Source organism: Seriola dumerili, unplaced genomic scaffold (genome assembly GCF_002260705.1).
Source record: "Seriola dumerili isolate Sdu_G_001 unplaced genomic scaffold, Sdu_1.0 BDQW01000319.1, whole genome shotgun sequence".
Classification (NCBI taxonomy): domain Eukaryota; kingdom Metazoa; phylum Chordata; class Actinopteri; order Carangiformes; family Carangidae; genus Seriola; species Seriola dumerili.
Window position 1 is genome coordinate 2,934,432 of NW_019174574.1, and position 18,648 is coordinate 2,953,079.

The 18,648-nt window shown below is 41.9% G+C and overlaps 2 protein-coding genes across 2 annotated transcripts in view; one reads left to right on the forward strand and one right to left on the reverse strand.

Moving 5' to 3' along the window:
- The window catches only part of apc2 (APC2, WNT signaling pathway regulator), a 33,773-nt gene extending 18,123 nt beyond the window's left edge, over positions 1-15,650 (forward strand). Inside the window, exons 8-13 of the mRNA XM_022759048.1 lie at positions 485-899; positions 2,440-2,538; positions 2,623-2,762; positions 4,284-4,478; positions 5,197-5,411; positions 6,088-15,650. Coding sequence (XP_022614769.1) covers positions 485-899; positions 2,440-2,538; positions 2,623-2,762; positions 4,284-4,478; positions 5,197-5,411; positions 6,088-11,644 — 6,621 coding nt within the window. The 3' untranslated portion in view covers positions 11,645-15,650. The remainder of the gene's footprint in view (positions 1-484; positions 900-2,439; positions 2,539-2,622; positions 2,763-4,283; positions 4,479-5,196; positions 5,412-6,087) is intronic.
- A 781-nt stretch (positions 15,651-16,431) lies between these two features.
- cunh19orf25 (chromosome unknown C19orf25 homolog) lies at positions 16,432-18,431 on the reverse strand. The gene is made up of 3 exons (XM_022759029.1): positions 18,265-18,431; positions 17,379-17,530; positions 16,432-16,811 (listed from the first exon to the last, which is right to left on the reverse strand). Exons 2-3 carry the CDS (start codon positions 17,518-17,520, stop codon positions 16,630-16,632), a joined length of 324 nt encoding a protein of 107 aa, XP_022614750.1. The 5' UTR covers positions 17,521-17,530; positions 18,265-18,431; the 3' UTR covers positions 16,432-16,629.
- Positions 18,432-18,648: the final 217 nt, after the last annotated feature.

Consider the following 18,648-nt stretch of genomic DNA (forward strand, 5'->3'; position numbering starts at 1 on the left):
TTGGCCTTAATCCTCTTCTGTATAAATCAAAAGTGTGGTTTGCAAAAGTAAATACATGATATGCATAAGTCAACTTTTTATTTAATCTATTGGAGTTTTAAATACATGGTTGGGGTTAGGTGCAGGGAAATTATATATTTTGACATATTTTCCTGGCAGAAAAACATTTGCTTCAAGGTTTTTTTTTTTTTAAAGTAATAACATAAGCCCCTAATAAATAAAAAAGTTTGACAAAATCATCACAAATTTTATTTCATTTTATTTTATCAAAATAGAGTTTGTCTGGAAGAAAGAAATCAGTCTTTAACCTGAGGGATGTTAGATTTGTAGTTTAGGGGCTAAAACTATAAGACCACCTGAATGGTCCTTTAATGGCTATTTTTTCAATACTACTACTATGAAAACAATAATATCAATAAACCTTTAGCAATAAGTCAGTGCAGTAGAGAAGGAAGCAGACAGCTGACAGTGTTTCCCTCCTCAGGTGGAGATGGTGTTCTGGCTGCTCTCCATGCTCGCTAACAGAGATAAGGAGGAGATGTCCCGGACTCTGCTGGCCCTGTCCAGCTCTCAGGACAGCTGCATCGCTATGAGAAAGTCCGGCTGCGTCCCCCTGCTGGTCCAGATCCTGCATGAAGCTCCAGGTGGTGCGGGTGGTCCCGGAGAGACGGCGGCGAGTGGTGGGGGTGGTACGACGACCGGCTGCAGCCGAGAGGCCAAGTCCAGAGCCAGCGCAGCCCTCCACAACATCATCTACTCCCAGCAGGACGAGGGCCAGGCCCGGCGGGAGATGAGGGTCCTGCACATGCTGGAGCAGATCCGGACCTACTGCGACAGCGGCTGGGACTGGATCGAGAGCCACGCTGGGACCCCTTCACCCGGAGGAACCAAAACCACCGGTGAGTCCAGTTCCGTCAGAACACAGAGGAACAGAGCTGAAGGCCTTGAGGAAAATATTGTAACTGACATTAGAAGTTCTTTCTATGAGTTAAAACAACAGGTCAGTGTTTGAAGTTCACACAATGTTAAACATAATCAAATCTGCATCAACAGAATCAGAACAGCTGATTTACTCAGTTTTCTAAAACATTGACCAACTAAGCTCACAGTTATTAAGACACCAATGTACTTGACATTATTGTGTTTTATTTATATTGTTTTATCCCTAATTATTGTTTTTACATATTTTTATTGCCTCTTTTCACTCACTGTCAGATGGCTTTGCAGAATTTAGATGTTTTTTTTGTTTACACTGTTCTACACTTTTTTATTATTCTCAGGTACGTCAGACTTTTCTTTTATCTGGTTTGAATTTTTTCTTGCAAAGCACTTTGAAACTTTGTTAAAAGAAAAATGCTATATAAATAAAATTATTAGTTTTATTATTAATATTATTCACAAATATTCAAATATCACATATAATCAGTTCAGTGGCATTAGGCCTTTTTTATTGATTACAATGAGCTAATGGACACATGAATTTCCCCTGGGGGATAAATAAAGTATCTATCTATCTATCTATCTATCTATCTATTTGACACAGTGTTTCACAAACTAACTGACTGAATCTTAGTTAACTACAGCTGAGTTTATTTGCAGATGACAGTTGTCAAAAGTTGTCAACTTAAACTTTAAATTAGTAAGTTAAGTAATAAGTTAATAAGTTAAGTAGTAATAAGTAATAAACAAATGTCAGTTATAAATAAATCTGTGGATTTTGTGGTATCAAAAATGCAGTTTCTGTATAAACATTAGACTAGATTAACGGTCCTCCAACTTGATTTTTGTCAGTAATACAGCCTATAGAAGTTTATTCATTTCTAAACCCCTCCTTTGTTATTGATTTATTTCCTCTCTCTTTCTTTTCTAAATGCAAAAGCCGACCTCCAGGGGAGAAGAACCTTTTTATATGAAATTCTGGGTTGTATGAGGGGTTGCATGTTGTGCTCCTTTTAATATGGATATGTTCTGTAAAGTTGACATATACATGTTACACAGTTCAAATTGGAAATTTTGGTAATTCAGTGCTACAGTGACACACCCAGTGTATACTATATGAATATGCATTCTGTCCATTTGTTGGAAAAAAAGATCTTAAAATAAAAGAAGTTCCCTGAACTGAATAAAGATCCGTCTAAATAAGGAGGAACCGCAACCAGAAGTTTGTAAAAGTACAAAGTTAGAGAAGCAGAATTACACAGACAAAAATCCTCGCAGGCCTCATCAGGACACGTCCATATCTGACTCTGTCTCTTTGAGTATCTAAGTCTATTACTCCAGTGAAGAGCGCATGGAGTCCCCGTTGTTCTCTGACCTGGTGGATCATTTACATCAGTGATTTATTGTTGGTGAACTTCCACACTAACCTTACAGACTGTGGATGTGTGACAGCGGTTAAACATCACTCATATAAAACAAAGTCTCCTCTCTTCCCTGCAGACATCCCAGAACCTGTGGACCCTCAGATCTGTCAGGCCATGTGCGCCATCATGAAGCTCTCCTTTGAAGAGGAGTACAGACGTGCCATGAATGAATTAGGTTTGTGAAGCGCTGACTGACTTTTCTCCTCACATCAGTGAAACCTTCAGGCTGTGATGCTGAGTGTTTCCTATCATCCTGCAGGTGGTCTGCAGGTGGTGGCAGACCTCATCCACCTGGACCAGGACATGTACGGCATGCAGAACGATCCTATCAACATGGCGCTGCGGCGATACGCAGGGATGGCTCTGACTAACCTCACGTTTGGAGACGTTGTCAACAAGGTACAGACAGACCAGGAGCTCAGGTCTAGTCCAGTCCTGCAGGGACCAGGAAGCAGGACTGCAGAACTTGGTTGAATTCAAGTCACAAAAAAGAAAACAGTACAGAACCGGGTAGTTGGTTTGTAAAGCGTAGAGTATCAGGGCCACTGAGGAAACAAAAATCTGACATTTTTGAGAACAGAGTCGTAATTTTGAGAATAAAGTCATAATATTACAAGAATAAAGTGTTAATTCTAAGTTCCATGTTGTTTTAGAGGGAAATATCAGAAAGCTTTAAAATGAGGAACGTGGAGTATCCTGTGAAGTTCTACTTTAGCAGAGGTTTCAAAAATAAGGAGAACCTTCATCTTTTTGCTCATCAGCATCATCATCATCATCACTATCATCATCATCATCATCATCGTCAGGACATTGAAAAGATTGTGAAGAAACTGAGTCTATTCTATTGTTAGACAGAAAAACAGCAGCTGCAAGAAGCAGCTCAGGCGGCCACTGACTGTCCTTTCACCTGTTTGATTGGTTGATGTTATAGTCCTAAAAATTATGTTTTTTTTCTATTGATTTTTTACATTTTTAATTCTCGTAATATTACAACTTTATTCTAGAAATTTCAGATGAATTTTTTCGTCAATGTGGCCCTTACACCTGTAGTGTCGTAGATTTGAAAGCAAATAGCCAATTAATCTGTTACCTGGAAAATCCAGGTGATTTTTGTAGCTTAAGTTTATTTCATATCATCGCAAATTGAGCATATGAAAACAACTGTCACCACAGGTTCTTAAAGTTGTGATTGGCATTTTCTACTATTATCTGAATTTATGTTAAACAATACTACAAAGATAATCAGCACATTAATTGTTCATACTGTATTTATATATTACGAGCATCTACAATATCCAATAGGAAACATGTAAAAACCCAGCCTTACTATATACACCATACATAAATAATAACTACTTAAATGTATTTACATCCTGTACTAATACGAACCTTCTAAACCAGTGACCCTTGAACTTGAAGCAGTTGCTGCCCTAGATGCCTCTAAAGAACTAATCTTCCCTTCTCAGGTTATTTCAACTGAAACGTTTTTATCATTTTATTATTAGTTTTTGTTAAAAAAATAAACAGATTTGACAAAAGAAGGAAAAACACAATGTGTATGGCTGCAATATACTTGTTTTTCCTTGATTTATATTTTATTTATCATGTCCAAAAATAAAGATAGGATTTAAAGTTAGTCACACTGCTGCAGTTTGTTATCATTGGAGTAAATGTTAAACTGGACTTAGCCTTGGTCTTAGCATTAGCATGTTATTATTCATGCATCTTTTCTTAGATGAGCTAATATAGCTGTTAGCAGTACATGTACTGTATATGAACCATACAATAAAGTATTTTCCAGACAGTACAGATTTGCTTGTAATTTTGCAGATGTGCAGGTTATTATCTTGTATCAGACAACAGCTTTGATGAACACAAACCTGTGCACTGATTCACCAAACCAACACGATCCTCCCTCAGGCAACTCTCTGCTCCAAGAAGAGCTGCCTCCAGGCTCTGGTGGCCCAGCTGGCCTCAGACAGCGAGGAGCTCCACCAGGTGGTCTCCAGCATCCTGAGGAATCTGTCCTGGAGGGCCGACATCAGCAGCAAGAGAGTCCTCAGAGACATCGGCTGTGTGTCTGCGCTGATGACCTGTGCCCTGCAGGCCACAAAGGTAACTAAAACAAACCAACCCACACAGAGTGGATGTGACGAGAGGAGGAACAACTGGGTTTATTTAAGGAGACTGTGTGAAGATGTTCCTGTTGGATATAAAATACTATATGAAATACAATATTATTAGCTTTTTTACTGAGACTTGGATGTTCGGGTGACAAAATCCACCTCCCAGCACCTCTGAAGATCCGTGGTTGGACTGTTTTGTTCATACAGATCCAGAGCAGCTATTACTCCCCAGCTCACTGATTAACATGCTGCATCTCACTTGTTTATCCTGTGCACAAACGCAAATGACAGTCGTTGGTTTTAGGGCAACAGTTGGTGTAGTGATTTTGTGCAGATTTGTTTCAGTTGTCAGGTTTGGTACCATCGTATCTGTACAGAGACCAAAACCACAAACCACTCCATCTCCGCTTGTGCGCAAATTTAACAAAATACATATTATATTAATTTGTGAACTTTAGATGTGTTGTGTTTAGGCTAGCTGTTTCCACCTCTTCTAGTCTTTATGCTAAGCTAAGCTAACCAGATCCTGAATCCAGATCAACACACATACACTGAAATTCATCTGAACATCTGAAACTCAGACAGAAAGACATTTGAAAAATTTCCCAAAATGTAAAACAATCACATTAATCAACCTAAACAACAGAACAGTTAAAGTTGTGTCAGATTCACTTTGTGATAAAACCTGTGTTCTGCTGGTTCTGCAGGAGTCCACCTTGAAGAGTCTGCTGAGCGCTCTGTGGAACATGTCTGCTCACAGCATCGACAACAAGGTGGCGATCTGCTCGGTGGACGGCGCTCTGGGCTTCTTGGTGAGCACGCTGACATACCGATGTCAGACCAACTCACTCGCCATCATCGAGAGCGGAGGAGGGATCCTCCGAAACGTGTCGAGTCTGGTTGCCACGCGAGAAGACTACAGGTAGGTTTCTGAGAGAAGTGGAAACTGTAGTGAGATAATTTCAAATCTTCACTCAAGGTCCATTAACTAGACTTTTCTGGAGCTTTCAACCACATCTCACAGTCGAATTCCATCTATTGAGGATGACTCTGCTGCCCAATATGCAGCTCAATGTCTGAAAAAAGCCAGTAAGTGGACCTTGAGTTCATTGTTTTTGTCTCTAAACTAAACTGGAATAAATTTTAGTCAGACACAAGCTTTTCTTATGCAGAAAAATGAATAATCGCCTTGAAGTGAAAGTGATTTCCATTTTTAGAAATATTTACTTTTACATTTACATTTACATAAATTTGTTTTCCATATTTTTGTCTATTTATTGTTTATAATGTATTTCTGTTCATCATTACAACAATAAAAGCAGATACAATGTGATAACAGATGCTGAGACAACTTTAAAGTCTCTGCAAGTTAATTTTTAGAAGATACTGAAATTAATGGAAACTACTTGCAGTATACAAGGAAGGAAAAAGGGATGCGGGAAAAAATGACTGCATATTTTGAAAAATGATCAGCTGTAAACTCTGTGTGGTTTGACGTAAAATGGGCTAAACTAATAGTTTAACTAATAATAACTACACTAAGTAAAAATTTGCTTCAGACATATTTTTTAAATATCTGCTGCTTTCTTTATTCACAGGCAAATCCTCAGGGACCATAACTGCCTCCAGACTCTGCTGCAGCACCTGCGCTCCCACAGCCTGACCATAGTGAGCAACGCCTGCGGGACTCTCTGGAACCTTTCAGCCCGAAGTCCAAAAGACCAGGAGCTGCTATGGGACCTCGGAGCCGTTAGCATGCTGCGTAACCTTATCCATTCCAAGCACAAGATGATAGCCATGGGCAGCGCCGCAGCTTTAAGGAACCTCCTTACCAACCGACCCCTGAAGTATAAGGACGCTGCGGTCGTATCCCCAGGCTCCTGCATGCCCTCACTCTACATGAGGAAACAGAAGGCTCTGGAAGCAGAGCTGGATGCCAAACACTTAGCAGAGACCTTTGATACGCTTGAGAAACAGAGCCCCAAGCACCTAACCCTCAACAAGCCACTACGGCACATTGAGAGTCTGGCGAAGGATTACGCATCTGATTCTGGTTGTTTTGATGATGATGAGGCCCCCAATATCTCCAGTAGCCTGGACACTGGTAGCTTCTCTATGCTGTCCATGTTCCTAACCAACTCCAACTTCCTGCAAAACCAGCCACGTAAGAGGGACAGTGAACCCGAGAGAGACGTAGAACCACATCAGATGGTTGAGAAGAGACTTGCACCTCCTGACGACATGGTATCTGCCGCTGCAGAGAAGCTAGCAAAAAAGATCACCAACACGGTCGCCAAGATTGACAGGTTAGTGGAAGATATCACCATGCACACGTCCTCAGAGGACAGTTTGAGCCTCAGCTCTGAGGATCACCTGGCAGACTGGCCTTACGGACTAGATGAACTCAATGAAGCCCGGGCAAAGTCCTGCTCCCCCTGCCGTCTCTCTGATACAAGCAGCCTGGCCCACAGAGAACGCCTCAGTAGAGCCCACGCCCTCCTGCGCCTCAAAACTGCCCACACAAGTGTATCAACAGACAGCCTCAACAGTGGCAGCACCAGTGATGGCTACTGTGGCAGCAAAGATCAGATGCGACCTGTTCCAAGAGCCCTAATGATACAACAACAACGACCCAACCAGCTTGATCTCAAAGTGGCTCATCAAGACTACCTAGGACCTACTGTCCTGAATGACACTTTCCAGCAAGATATTCCAGAGAGGGATTCTGTGGACAACAAAGACGTGAAAGCTCTAGAGCTCGGCAACACAGATGCAGAAAAGAACCAGGATCAACCTGTACAAACACCTGTCAGTGCATCCACTAAAGTTTCCTCTGATGTCAGCATGACTTCAATTAAACTGTCTCCATCTTATCAACAGGTCCCGCTCATTCAAAGTGTGGCCAAATTTGGTGTAGCAAAAACAGCAATCAATGTCCAGGCTGCCCAAGCAATGAGAAGGCAAGCATGGGTACCTACTGTGATGACTGGAGGGAGCATTACAAAGTTTTCACCAATGACATCCACCAAAAGCCCAACCATCGGGACAATGGAGACGGTCCAGAAATACTCTGTGGAGAATACTCCAATCTGCTTCTCCCGCTGCAGTTCACTGTCTTCCCTCTCTTCTGGAGATGGAGCGTTAGATGGACAAAGTGAAAACGAGCTGGAGAGTGACTCATCACTAGAAATAATTGAAGTGGAGGATGGAGAAGTGGTGAAGAGAGCTGAAGAGGATGAAACCTTGGAGGATCTGAGCGACAGTCAGCTGCTGATGACCGACTCAAAAACCTTCCCAAGCAAAGAGACGGATCCCATTGAAATCCCCTGTCCTGCCAAAAGGGAAAAGGTGTTCCTTAGAGGAGCTTCACCAGCCATACTCGAAGACAGATCTCCATCCAGTTCATCTGAGAATTACATCCACGAGACACCCTTGGTAATGAGTCGCTGTAGCTCAGTCAGTTCCCTGGGCAGCTTTGAGTCTCCGTCTATTGCCAGTTCAATCCAAAGTGATCCATGCAGTGAGATGATTGATGGAACAATAAGCCCCAGTGATCTTCCCGACAGCCCAGGGCAAACCATGCCTCCAAGCCGAAGTAAAACTCCATGTTGCGTTGAGTCAAATGGACCAGAAACGCAGACCACAGGAATAGCAGGCCAGTGGGAAAGCAGCCTGCGAAAGTTCATGGAGATTGCGGACTCCAAGGAGAGGTTTAACCTTCCTCCTGATCTGGACACAATGATCTACTTCACTGTGGAAAAGCCCACTGAGAACTTCTCTTGTGCTTCGAGCTTAAGTGCTCTGCCTCTTCATGAACACTACATACAGAAAGACGTCGAGCTGAAATTGACCCCCCTGCTCCAGCAAAATGACAAAAATCTTCCTTTCCCTGATGAGGATGAGCAAGGACTTGACCATGGAGAAAGATACAGTGAAGGAAACTCAGACGATGACATAGAAATCTTAAAGGAATGCATCAACTCAGCAATGCCATCCAAGTTCAGAAAAGTAAGACCTTCCCTGATGACCACGATCCCTCCTCATATTCTCAATTCCCAGATCCGAAAACCAATACATCTTCCTGTGTACATGATGCTCCCGAATGGCAAAACCCAAATGTGTCCTGGGAGGAGAATTGTCATCCCTCAAAAGGACCTCAAATTTGATGATTCATCCTTCACTGATTCTGCAGAAGGTACACCTGTTAACTTCTCCAGCACAACATCACTAAGTGACGAAACACTTCAGTATCCAGTGAAAGAGAGAGGGGCTAAAGAATGCACAGCTAAAGGCATGAACAAACAGGAACTGCTTGATGATGAGGCGAAGAGGATTGAAGACTTGAGGATATTCTCACACTTCCACAAACCCAACAGGATGAACTACCCACCTGAGATACAAATGAACCGCATAACCAAACATGTCATTCCCACTCAGAGGGTGCTGATGCAGAGCAAAGAGGTAGCTGACAGAGTGGCAAGCCAAAGAAATCGTGATCAGTCTCCTAACCAACAAAGGAAGAGGCAAGGTCAAGGCTCCGTCAGGAAACTGGAATTGCCTGTCATAAAGCAAAACACAGAAGGTAACCTTAATGTGGGATCACAAAAAGGACACACAATCTTTCGACAAATGACGCGTTCGTCAGAGGACAGTAACAGTTTCTATGATGACGAAAATGAAAAAGATGAAGTAGTGAAGCGAACAAGTAGAAAACAGATGAGGGAAGCAAGTAGAAATACTCTCTCCCGGAGCATGACAAATATTGGCAGGATTGATAATTCCCAAGCAAAGCCCAGAGGGTTTCACAGGATTAAACAGAATCTGATTAAGGATGAATCTCTGGCATGTTACTCACTCAGCTCCTCTCTTAGTTCACTGAGTGATGCTGAGTTTGAGGATCATAAATCAAAAGCCCAGCAAATATGGTACAAAAACAGACACAACAAAACACTGAAAATGATGCAGCAAACAAAGCCGATGACAATTCACAGCCAATACGAAGAGCAAAGCTCACCAAGCTCTGTCAGCATGGATTCAGAGGATGACCTCCTTCAGAAATGTATAACATCTGCTATGCCCAAGCAGAGAAGGAAGCTTGCTGCCAGGAAGAAGAAAGCAGAAAATACTCAGAAACAAAAACAAAAGGCCTGTGATGATTGGAACATGGATGAGGAAATGGATAGTGATGATATGGCATGGGATAAAGATTCAGACCTAAATAGTGTTGAATGGAGAGCCATACAGGAGGGTGCCAATTGTGTTGTCACTGGGCTGCAGGCATCAAAGTCTCAAGAACCATCCTCTGAAGAGACTGAGTCCGTCCTGTCATTCATGTCAACGTCCAGCTTTACACCAAAAGAAAGGAAGTTTGCTAAAGACAAAAAGGCAAATAAACCTTTAGACTTTGCACAGCGCAAGCCAGTTCCAAACTTACCAGTGGTATTCAGAGGCAGGACAGTGATCTATACACCGAAAAAAGAGACAGCTCCATCGCAAAGGCCGCCTCCCAGAAAAGTACCAACCAAGACGGATGCTCCAAAGAACCCAAATCTTGCTCAGCACAGATCAAAGAGCCTTCACAGATTAGGCCACCCCCAAGACACAGAACTGTCTTTGCCAAAGAGGAGCTCTACTCCCCCTCCAAGGATACCAAAAAGTTCATCCTCTGGATCATCACAAAGCTCCACACCATCCAAACAGTCACAGAAGAAGATCACATCACCAAGTCAGACTAATAAATCCATCCAGAAAAAGAATCCCACACCAGCTGGTAGCCCACCAGCCACCAGTCCCCCTGAGAGAAAGGGACGCTCTCCTGTTGTGAATCAAAATGAAAAATCACCACCGCCTAAAACTCAGAAGTCACCTGTCCGAATCCCTTTTATGCAAAATTCAGGCAAGCAACCCAGGCCTCTGTCACCACTGGTAACTAACCACACAACCAGCAGACAAACCAATCAGGTCAATGGGAAAAGGATTCTACCAGCTAATCGATTTGACCTGGTCAGGATGACTTCTGTCCACTCAAGTGGTGGTGAGTCTGATCGCAATGGATTCTTGAGACAGCTTACTTTCATTAAGGAATCAAAGACTGTGCTGAGACGTGATGGATCTGCACGCAACATGCCTGGATCTCAGAATGGATCTCCCCGCAGAGCAGTTCCTGGAGCTTCAGCTGTCTTCCTTTGCTCATCACGCTGTCAGGAACTTAAGGCAGCTGTGCAAACCCCAAGAAGGGTGCAAGTAAAAGGTCCAGGACAGGGACAGCAAGTCCAGAGGTCAGATAGAGGCCTTCAGAAGCAGACTACAGCCCTCTCCAGAGCGACCTCCAGTGAAAGGGATCTATCTACAAGACGTCCAGCTAGGAGAACTAGCTCTGAAAGCCCCTGCAGGGTGGCTCAGAGAAACGGGGCTGGCAGAGTGTCTGGAGCCAGGCAGCAACAAGACAAAGATACCTTTAAACGTCATGCCTCATCTCCAAGCATAAACATACTAAGCCGAGTGACCAGCCGTTCTTCCCTCCGCTCTTCGTCATCTGATTCAAGTGGAAGAGCAAAGAGCGAGGATGACACAAAGAAGAAAGGGCAGAGATCTGCATCTCGGCTGAATGACAGAGTCACCTGGAGGAGGATCAGGGATGAAGATGTACCTCAGATCTTGAAAAGCACTCTGCCAGCCAATGCATTACCTCTGGTGCCTTCTCCTGATGAGGAAAAGCCAAAGCCACCAGCTCTTCCTGGAAAACTGCCAACCATTCTACTCGCATCTCGCAAGACAAGTGACGCAACAGTCCAGACAGAGGATTTTACAAACAATAAGACCAACTCCAGCACCTCTCCAACAGTCGAAACAGCTCCAGTGATCTCTGAGGAAGTGGCACGACTTGCCCTCTTCAGGAAGATCAGTGCCACCGCCGGGAGTAATCTCCAGGAAGGTGATTCAGATGGTTCCCTGAGGAGCCACAGCACCGTCTCCACAGGAACATCAGACAGCCACATGGGTGGAGCCGTCCATTTCCGCCAAGGATCCCCCAGCAGGGCCGTCCGAGTCACCCCATTCAACTACATCCCCAGCCCCATGGCCTGCTGCCTGCAAGACACACCGAACCAAGCAGCCACAATCAATGAGAAGTCAGGGGGGAAAAGTGAGTCATAGAACGTTTAGAGGATTACTGGATGACTCTACTGTGTTCCTGAATGAAACTCGGCTCTCAGGTGGAAAAGTGAGAAGTGTGCTGGTCCCTATACCTCGGGTATTGGCCCTTTACTTTCCCCATTCACTGCATTCAAGTTTTTTCTCTCTGAACAGTTGATCACAGCTTCCATCTACCATTCATACAGGGTTGGATGTATGCATTGAGACAGGTCTGACATGAACAGACCGATAACTTTTAGATGCACTTCAGAGAAAAATCTCACACGAAGAGGAAGTGCATCTTTTTGTACTTTTTTGTATTTGTAGAATAACCATTGCCTGGTAGAAATGTAGTGGAAACAAAGCAAAAGACAATGAACTTGATTTCAGCACATGAATCACCATCGGTCTCCAGGACAGAATCGATAAAAAGAACAATATTATGCAAACTTTTGAATGAAAACTCAGCTGGACTTTTACCTGGAAAAGGTACAAAACTGTGGTGGACTGTTGACAGACTTTCACAAAGGACATAAATATTCCAACATGTAAAGTATTTTTTACATACAGTACATCAATGCTTTGGGCCTTTGCCTCACCACTCAACTGAACATGATACACTGTTAGCCTTCCCTGTTACATACGGAGCCCAGCGAGGTTGGGGGTTCATTTTTTGATAAAACATTCCTTCAAATGAATTAGCATTATCACTTTTAGTTCATTTGTCCTCGTCTTCTCAGCACTTTCACTGTAGACCATCTAGATTTGAAACAGTTTCATTTTGACATTGGACTGAGGTACATGGATATAACTCTGGGTTTTAGACATTTAACATAATGTTGGGTTGTTGCTGAAACCCTTCGATGTATATTACAGGATAACATGATCAAATCTTTGATTATATGAATATTATCCAGAATAAAACTTAAACTACAAAAGTAGCTTCAAGGAGCTGGAGCTCTGTGAAGCTATAGATAAATGCACAAGAAGGAGGAATTGATTTTGTAATTAAAAAGGCAAGAATTATAACTTGAGAGAATTGGTTAAGTACAAACAATTACTCACAGATAGGAGTGGGCAATATGAAATTAAGTTCCATTACTTTTTTATTTAATTCTATGTGACTGTTGTTGTATAATTCTTCAAAAATCAATTGAGGATCTTTTACGAATGTTTGTTTTTGGCTGATTCATCAAATTAAACATCTAACAAGTGATGTTTCATTACACTAATTAGCCTAATACAAGCAGAAATGTTATTGGAATACATAGTAAATATAGTAGTATCACCAAAACCTACTTACAGGAATGTAATAAATATAGGTAGCACTCAAATTATGAATATGAGGGGATGATTTATCAAAAGTTTTCACTCTGTCACCTGCTGGACCCTGTTTCCACCACTGCTGCAGAAAATATGATAGCAAAGACACCATTTTCCAAACTATCCGCTGATTCTGGGTCACATCACACTCTCCTGTACTTTGTGTCTTAATCAGTATTGTAAATAACATGCAGATATACAAAATCTTCAAAGCTTCCTGGTGGGCAAAAGAATCTTGGTGTTGCTCCCTGACAGCATGCTAATATATTCATGGACTGTATACACACAACTGTTAACATTGTGGACACTGGATGACAATGAGAGCGTTCCTAGCCATCTGTATTATTGTGCCGCCGAGACCTATAATGCTATAAAGTGTCAGCATAGATGAACAAAGCGATGACATGCTGACATGTTAATTGAATGCAATGACATTATATTTGTGTTTGCTACTAGATTCAGGTACTGTTTGCTGTTTCCTGTCAGGAAATGAAAAGACTATCTGATTGGATGATTCATCAGGCAGGTATGTGTCCTTACAGAAGTTACCCTCTGGAAGTCTTTATAAACGTGTTAATATCTGCTTAACTGTGTTGCTGTAAAAGTAGTGATAGGTCGAGAAGAAGTCGAATATTAAGACAATGAATATTCTCTGTAGTTGTACCATCACTCCTCCATGTGTGCTTGAAGATCAAAGGCAGCAGAGAGATGGACAGAACTGACATGAATCTACACCGAGGGGCTGTTCATTTGAAAAACAAGGTTTTCTATTTACTACTACCACCCTATTGTATTTCCAAAGCATGTTTTGAGTATGAATAAAACCCAAGTAGCTTTTGAATGCAAACCTTTCATGTCCCACTTTAAGATATTAAAGTGATACTCTGACATTAATCCTTTGAGTATCAAGCACTCACCCATTATATATGAGCTCAAATAAGGAATCATTGTGGAAGTCTGAAATGATGGATTTTAAAGCCTGTGGTTGTTTATCATGCTTCACAAACCAATAAGAAATTCAAGTCTGAGAATGTGTAAAAAGATTTGTAGTTTCAGAAAAAAAAACTGTCTAAATGAATTTTATGCACAAAATGATATCAACAGTGAGGTAACACACATTTAACAACAAGAATTTTAGCCCTATTATTGCTGTAGATATAAACCAAAAAACATCAGCACTAATATAATTTCTGCAGATTTTTCTCATATTTTTTCAACCACAAAAAAACCCTGAAACCCAAAAACAAAACTTAGAATCAGAGTTGTCCACAGCATGAATAATGAGTTATTACAATCCACACAAAAAGATCAAAACATAACTCAGCTTCAATCTGTTCGTAGCTGAACTGGGGCTGCTCTGACCAGCTACCAGTTATTTAATCAATTAGTCAAGTGACAGACAATTAATCTGCAACTGTTTTTATTTTAAAATATTATTGTTTTAGTCATTCTTTTATGCAGGAAGGTGAAAATTTTGTTGTTTCTAACATCTCAAATGTGAGGACTTGATATAAAAACTGAGAATCTTTGAATAATCTTTGATTATGAGCTCTTAAAAACGAAGACATTTTAATATTCAAAATTTTCTGGCATTTTGTAGATGAAACGATTAATCAATAAAAAATAATCTGCAGATTAATCAATCAACATAATCAAGAATTGTCCCAAAGCTTGAGAAAAATAATTAAATATCAGATTTTAATTGTTGTCCTTATTGCCCTGTTTTAACTGCATTTTGTTTTACACATTCACAAACCTGAGTGTTTAACAGGTTTATAACAGGTGATAAGAAACCAGAGGCTGCAAAAGTTTTTCTGAACATCGTTTCACAAACTTCAAACCTTTTTGTGCTTTACTGAAGCCCATACCTGTAGTTTAAAGAGCAAATTTCTAAACTTTGTAATCAAGCATTTAATACTGGACAGTGGAGAATCACTAACAGCCCCTACATGGTTAAAGAAGCAATGACGCCTGTGTGAAGGAGATGAACGGGGAATTCAACACCATCAGAAGGTCCTGGGAGTTTGTCCACCATGGCTGCTGGTGGCCTTGTTTATACTGGGCTGGGGTCAGTTTCTGGACTAAACCAGGTCCAAACTGCTGCAGGTGGATTTTAACAATTTGACTTCACCTGCTCCAAGTCACAATCTAAATGTTTAATTATTATGGTTATTTAATTATGTGCGAACACACACACACACTGACACACACAGTTTAAATCAGTTATCAGGTCCCAGCCTTTCATGTGTGAACAAGGCCACAGAGGTGTTATGGTGTCATGTGAAATAGGCAAAGCAACAGAGAAATGTCATTTTAAGTGTTTTCATCCAATAAAAAGTGACGTGTTTCATTAAGCCGCTGTGTCGACCCCTTCATTCAGACAGGTATAAAGGTATAAAACTATAGTGATGTGACTGAAAACATCATCATGGTGATTTTTTTATTTTTTCTTATCCACTGACAGTGACTGTGAATGTAGAGATGTGTCCAGTCTTAAAACAGTGATTTTTAAAACATTTACCTATAGGGTCAATGCTAAGCTGTGATACAGCTGAGGCAACAATACATCCATGAAACCGTTTTATTTTTTATTTTTAGAAAGTTACTGTGTCACTGTGCAGTCAGTATGTAGCCTCTTTGGTACGGTGGCCCTGAGAGCTCAACGCACTGCAACTTAAAGTGATAGTTCAGGTTATTCGACGTACTAATCTATAGTCAGTGTATTACCTGCTGTAGATTCAGTTTACAGAAGCAGCAGGAGCTCAGTGATGTGCTGCTGTGGAAGGGGTCAGCAGAAAAATGTGTTTTAGCTTCCTTGAAAAATACCTAATATCAGTTTTAAGTGTCACTTTATTTTCAAACTTTTCATCACTTTTGTTTTCCCAAGTTGCACTGCTTTGAGCATTGGGACAAAACTGTGCCTCACGTCAAGTCTGAAGAAATTTCAACACCTGACAAGCTTTATACTGCATTCAGGTACTGAGTGATCAACCTTCACTTTACTAAATGACAAGAAAACAATTGTTGGAGCCAGTGTTGGAAAGTGGGTGCCACAGCGCAGGATTTATTTTATGTCAGCATTTGTTGTGACCTCAAGTCAAACGACCACTGGGCAGAAATTCAGCCCAAGGCCGATTAGCCCGAGGTGACAAACACTGACGTTTCTCTGATTTATTTCTTTTATATAACTCTGCACAGACTAACACAGTTTCTGCTGCTGTAAGAGATGAAGCAGGGAGGAGGTGTGTGAATGGCAACTAAAGAGAAGTGTTCCTTTCACTTTTGAAAAGAAACAAATGTAAATTGTCGAAGAATGAAGATTTGTTGCTGTAAAATATTTCTGAACAACATCATCACCCCCCCCAACATAAACATCAAAGTTTAGGCAGCACTTTGTGGTCAGAAATCTTTGCTTTACTTGGTACCTGTACATCTTCATAGCAACCTCACGCACGCATGCACGCACACACACACACACACACACACAGACAGACACACACACAGACAGACACACACACACACAGACAGACACACCAGTTCTGGGGTCAGATGACAGACAGCACTGGGTCTCCTGAAGGCCACTTCAGCTGGCTAGTCCTGATCCAGCTGATCCAGCCCTCACTGAGGCCATCAGTATAAAAGTCTCCTTGACAGCCAAGAAGAGTCAGTGACAGCAGGTAGAGTCAGAGTGGTTGACCTTTGACCTTTGCCACATCTCTGTCCAGCTGCTCCCCTGCTGCCCTCAGCTCCTCCCTCTGTCGCAGCAGCCGACTTCGAGACTCCTGCAGCCGCTCGTTCAGATCCAGGTACTGACGGCACTGCTGGAACTTCAAGTCCACATCAGAGTCCGAAGACCGGGATGAGTCTGAGCAGGGACAGGACAGACAGACAGTAAACCACTAGACAGACAGGAAGTAAACCACTAGACAGACAGGTGATAAACTACAGGACAGACAGGAAGTAAACCACTGGACTGACAAGCGGTAAACTATAGGACAGACAGGAAGTAAACCACTGGACTGACAAGCGGTAAACTATAGGACAGACAGGAAGTAAACCACTGGACTGACAAGCGGTAAACTATAGGACAGACAGGAAGTAAACCACTGGACTGACAAGCGGTAAACTATAGGACAGACAGGAAGTAAACCACTGGATAGACAGGCGGTAAACTACAGGACAGACAGGAAGTAAACCACTGCACAGACAGGCGGTAAACCACAGTAGGGGCAGGCGGTAAACTACGAGATAGACAGCAGTAAACCACAGGGAAGACGGGCAGTAAACTACAGGACAGACAGGCGGTATACCACAGAGCAGACAGGCAGTAAACCACAGGGCAGACAGGCAGTAAACCACAGGGCAGACAGGCGGTAAAACAGCTCTGGGCCCCCTCTCTCTCCTCTGACTCTGCAGATCTGTGTGGACTCACCTTGTCCAGTCTGCTCCAGGATGCTGAAGACCGGGTCATTGGGAGCGGCTCTGTTGATGTCCTCCAGGATCTGGTCCACAGTGGGGGGGTCTGGACGGCTGGGCAGCACCACCCGCTTCTTATTCTTAGAACCGATATTCATTCTCCCGCATCTGAAGATTAAGATTTTTAAATGTGTGGGAAACAACTAATGAACAAATTAACTGTAAAATAAACAAAAGAAAAGAGAGCGATTGTAAATAAACTGAACAAACTGCTCCTCCAGGTTTTCCACTCATTCATTAAGTGACTATGAATGTCTGACTCTTACGTTAAACAGTGATATTAACTATTATCAATATAATACGCTTATTCATTATCTTTATTTGGGGTATTCACTCAGCCTACAGCCGTACACGAGAAGGCTCCTGACCTCTGTTAATTTACCTGTTAAATTAGATTAAATTATGTGTCTGAACGTATACAGCGATCTGAATATAGACTACAATACATTTTCGAATTGCAAGGAGTTACTCTTCAATTCGGCATAGAAAAAAAATCAACTATGGAGTTTGTATTTGAATAAAGACTAAACTTAAGCATCTTTAACTTAGTGGTTTGCCTGTTTCTCTCTGTCGTCGTCCAGCACAACGCGCTGGGGGCGAAAGTGCTAACTAGCTAAAAACATCAGTCTAGACGTGGGTATTTGTTGCAGCACAGTGGAAGATTTCACGGCCGAATTTAACAAAAAGTCATTAGTATTCATAAGAGTTCGTTGGTAAAGATAAAATATAGTTATATTAGCTGATAAGCAGTTTGATTTTGATTTTCCAAACTGTGAAACGGAGTTCGGCACCATGTTTCAACACGCCAGCAGGATTAGCCACAGTAGCTTGTCGCTGCTTACCGGGGTTTAATCGTCTTTCTGAAAACCTTCTGCCGGATCTGAGCTATTGTTCGACCGGTCTGCTGCAACTGAACCCGGACTAACGGACAGAAAAGCAGCAAATTCAGCTGAAAACACTCGAAAAGATTCGTCAGCAGATGCAACACACAATTGCTGGATCCGTGACGTTCTGCACGGCGCGTCAACGTGTCCTGCCACGTCAGTACGTCCAAGCACAGAAGTCACGCCCTCATAAAACGTAAACGCTTGACTTTTTTTATTAATGTAAATTTATTCTGGTCTACAGTAAATAACACAGGAACAATAAGGTAATAAACTATAAAATAAAAAATAAAAAACAGTCAATTACTCTAATAAAACTGTTGAAAAAAATTCAACACCATA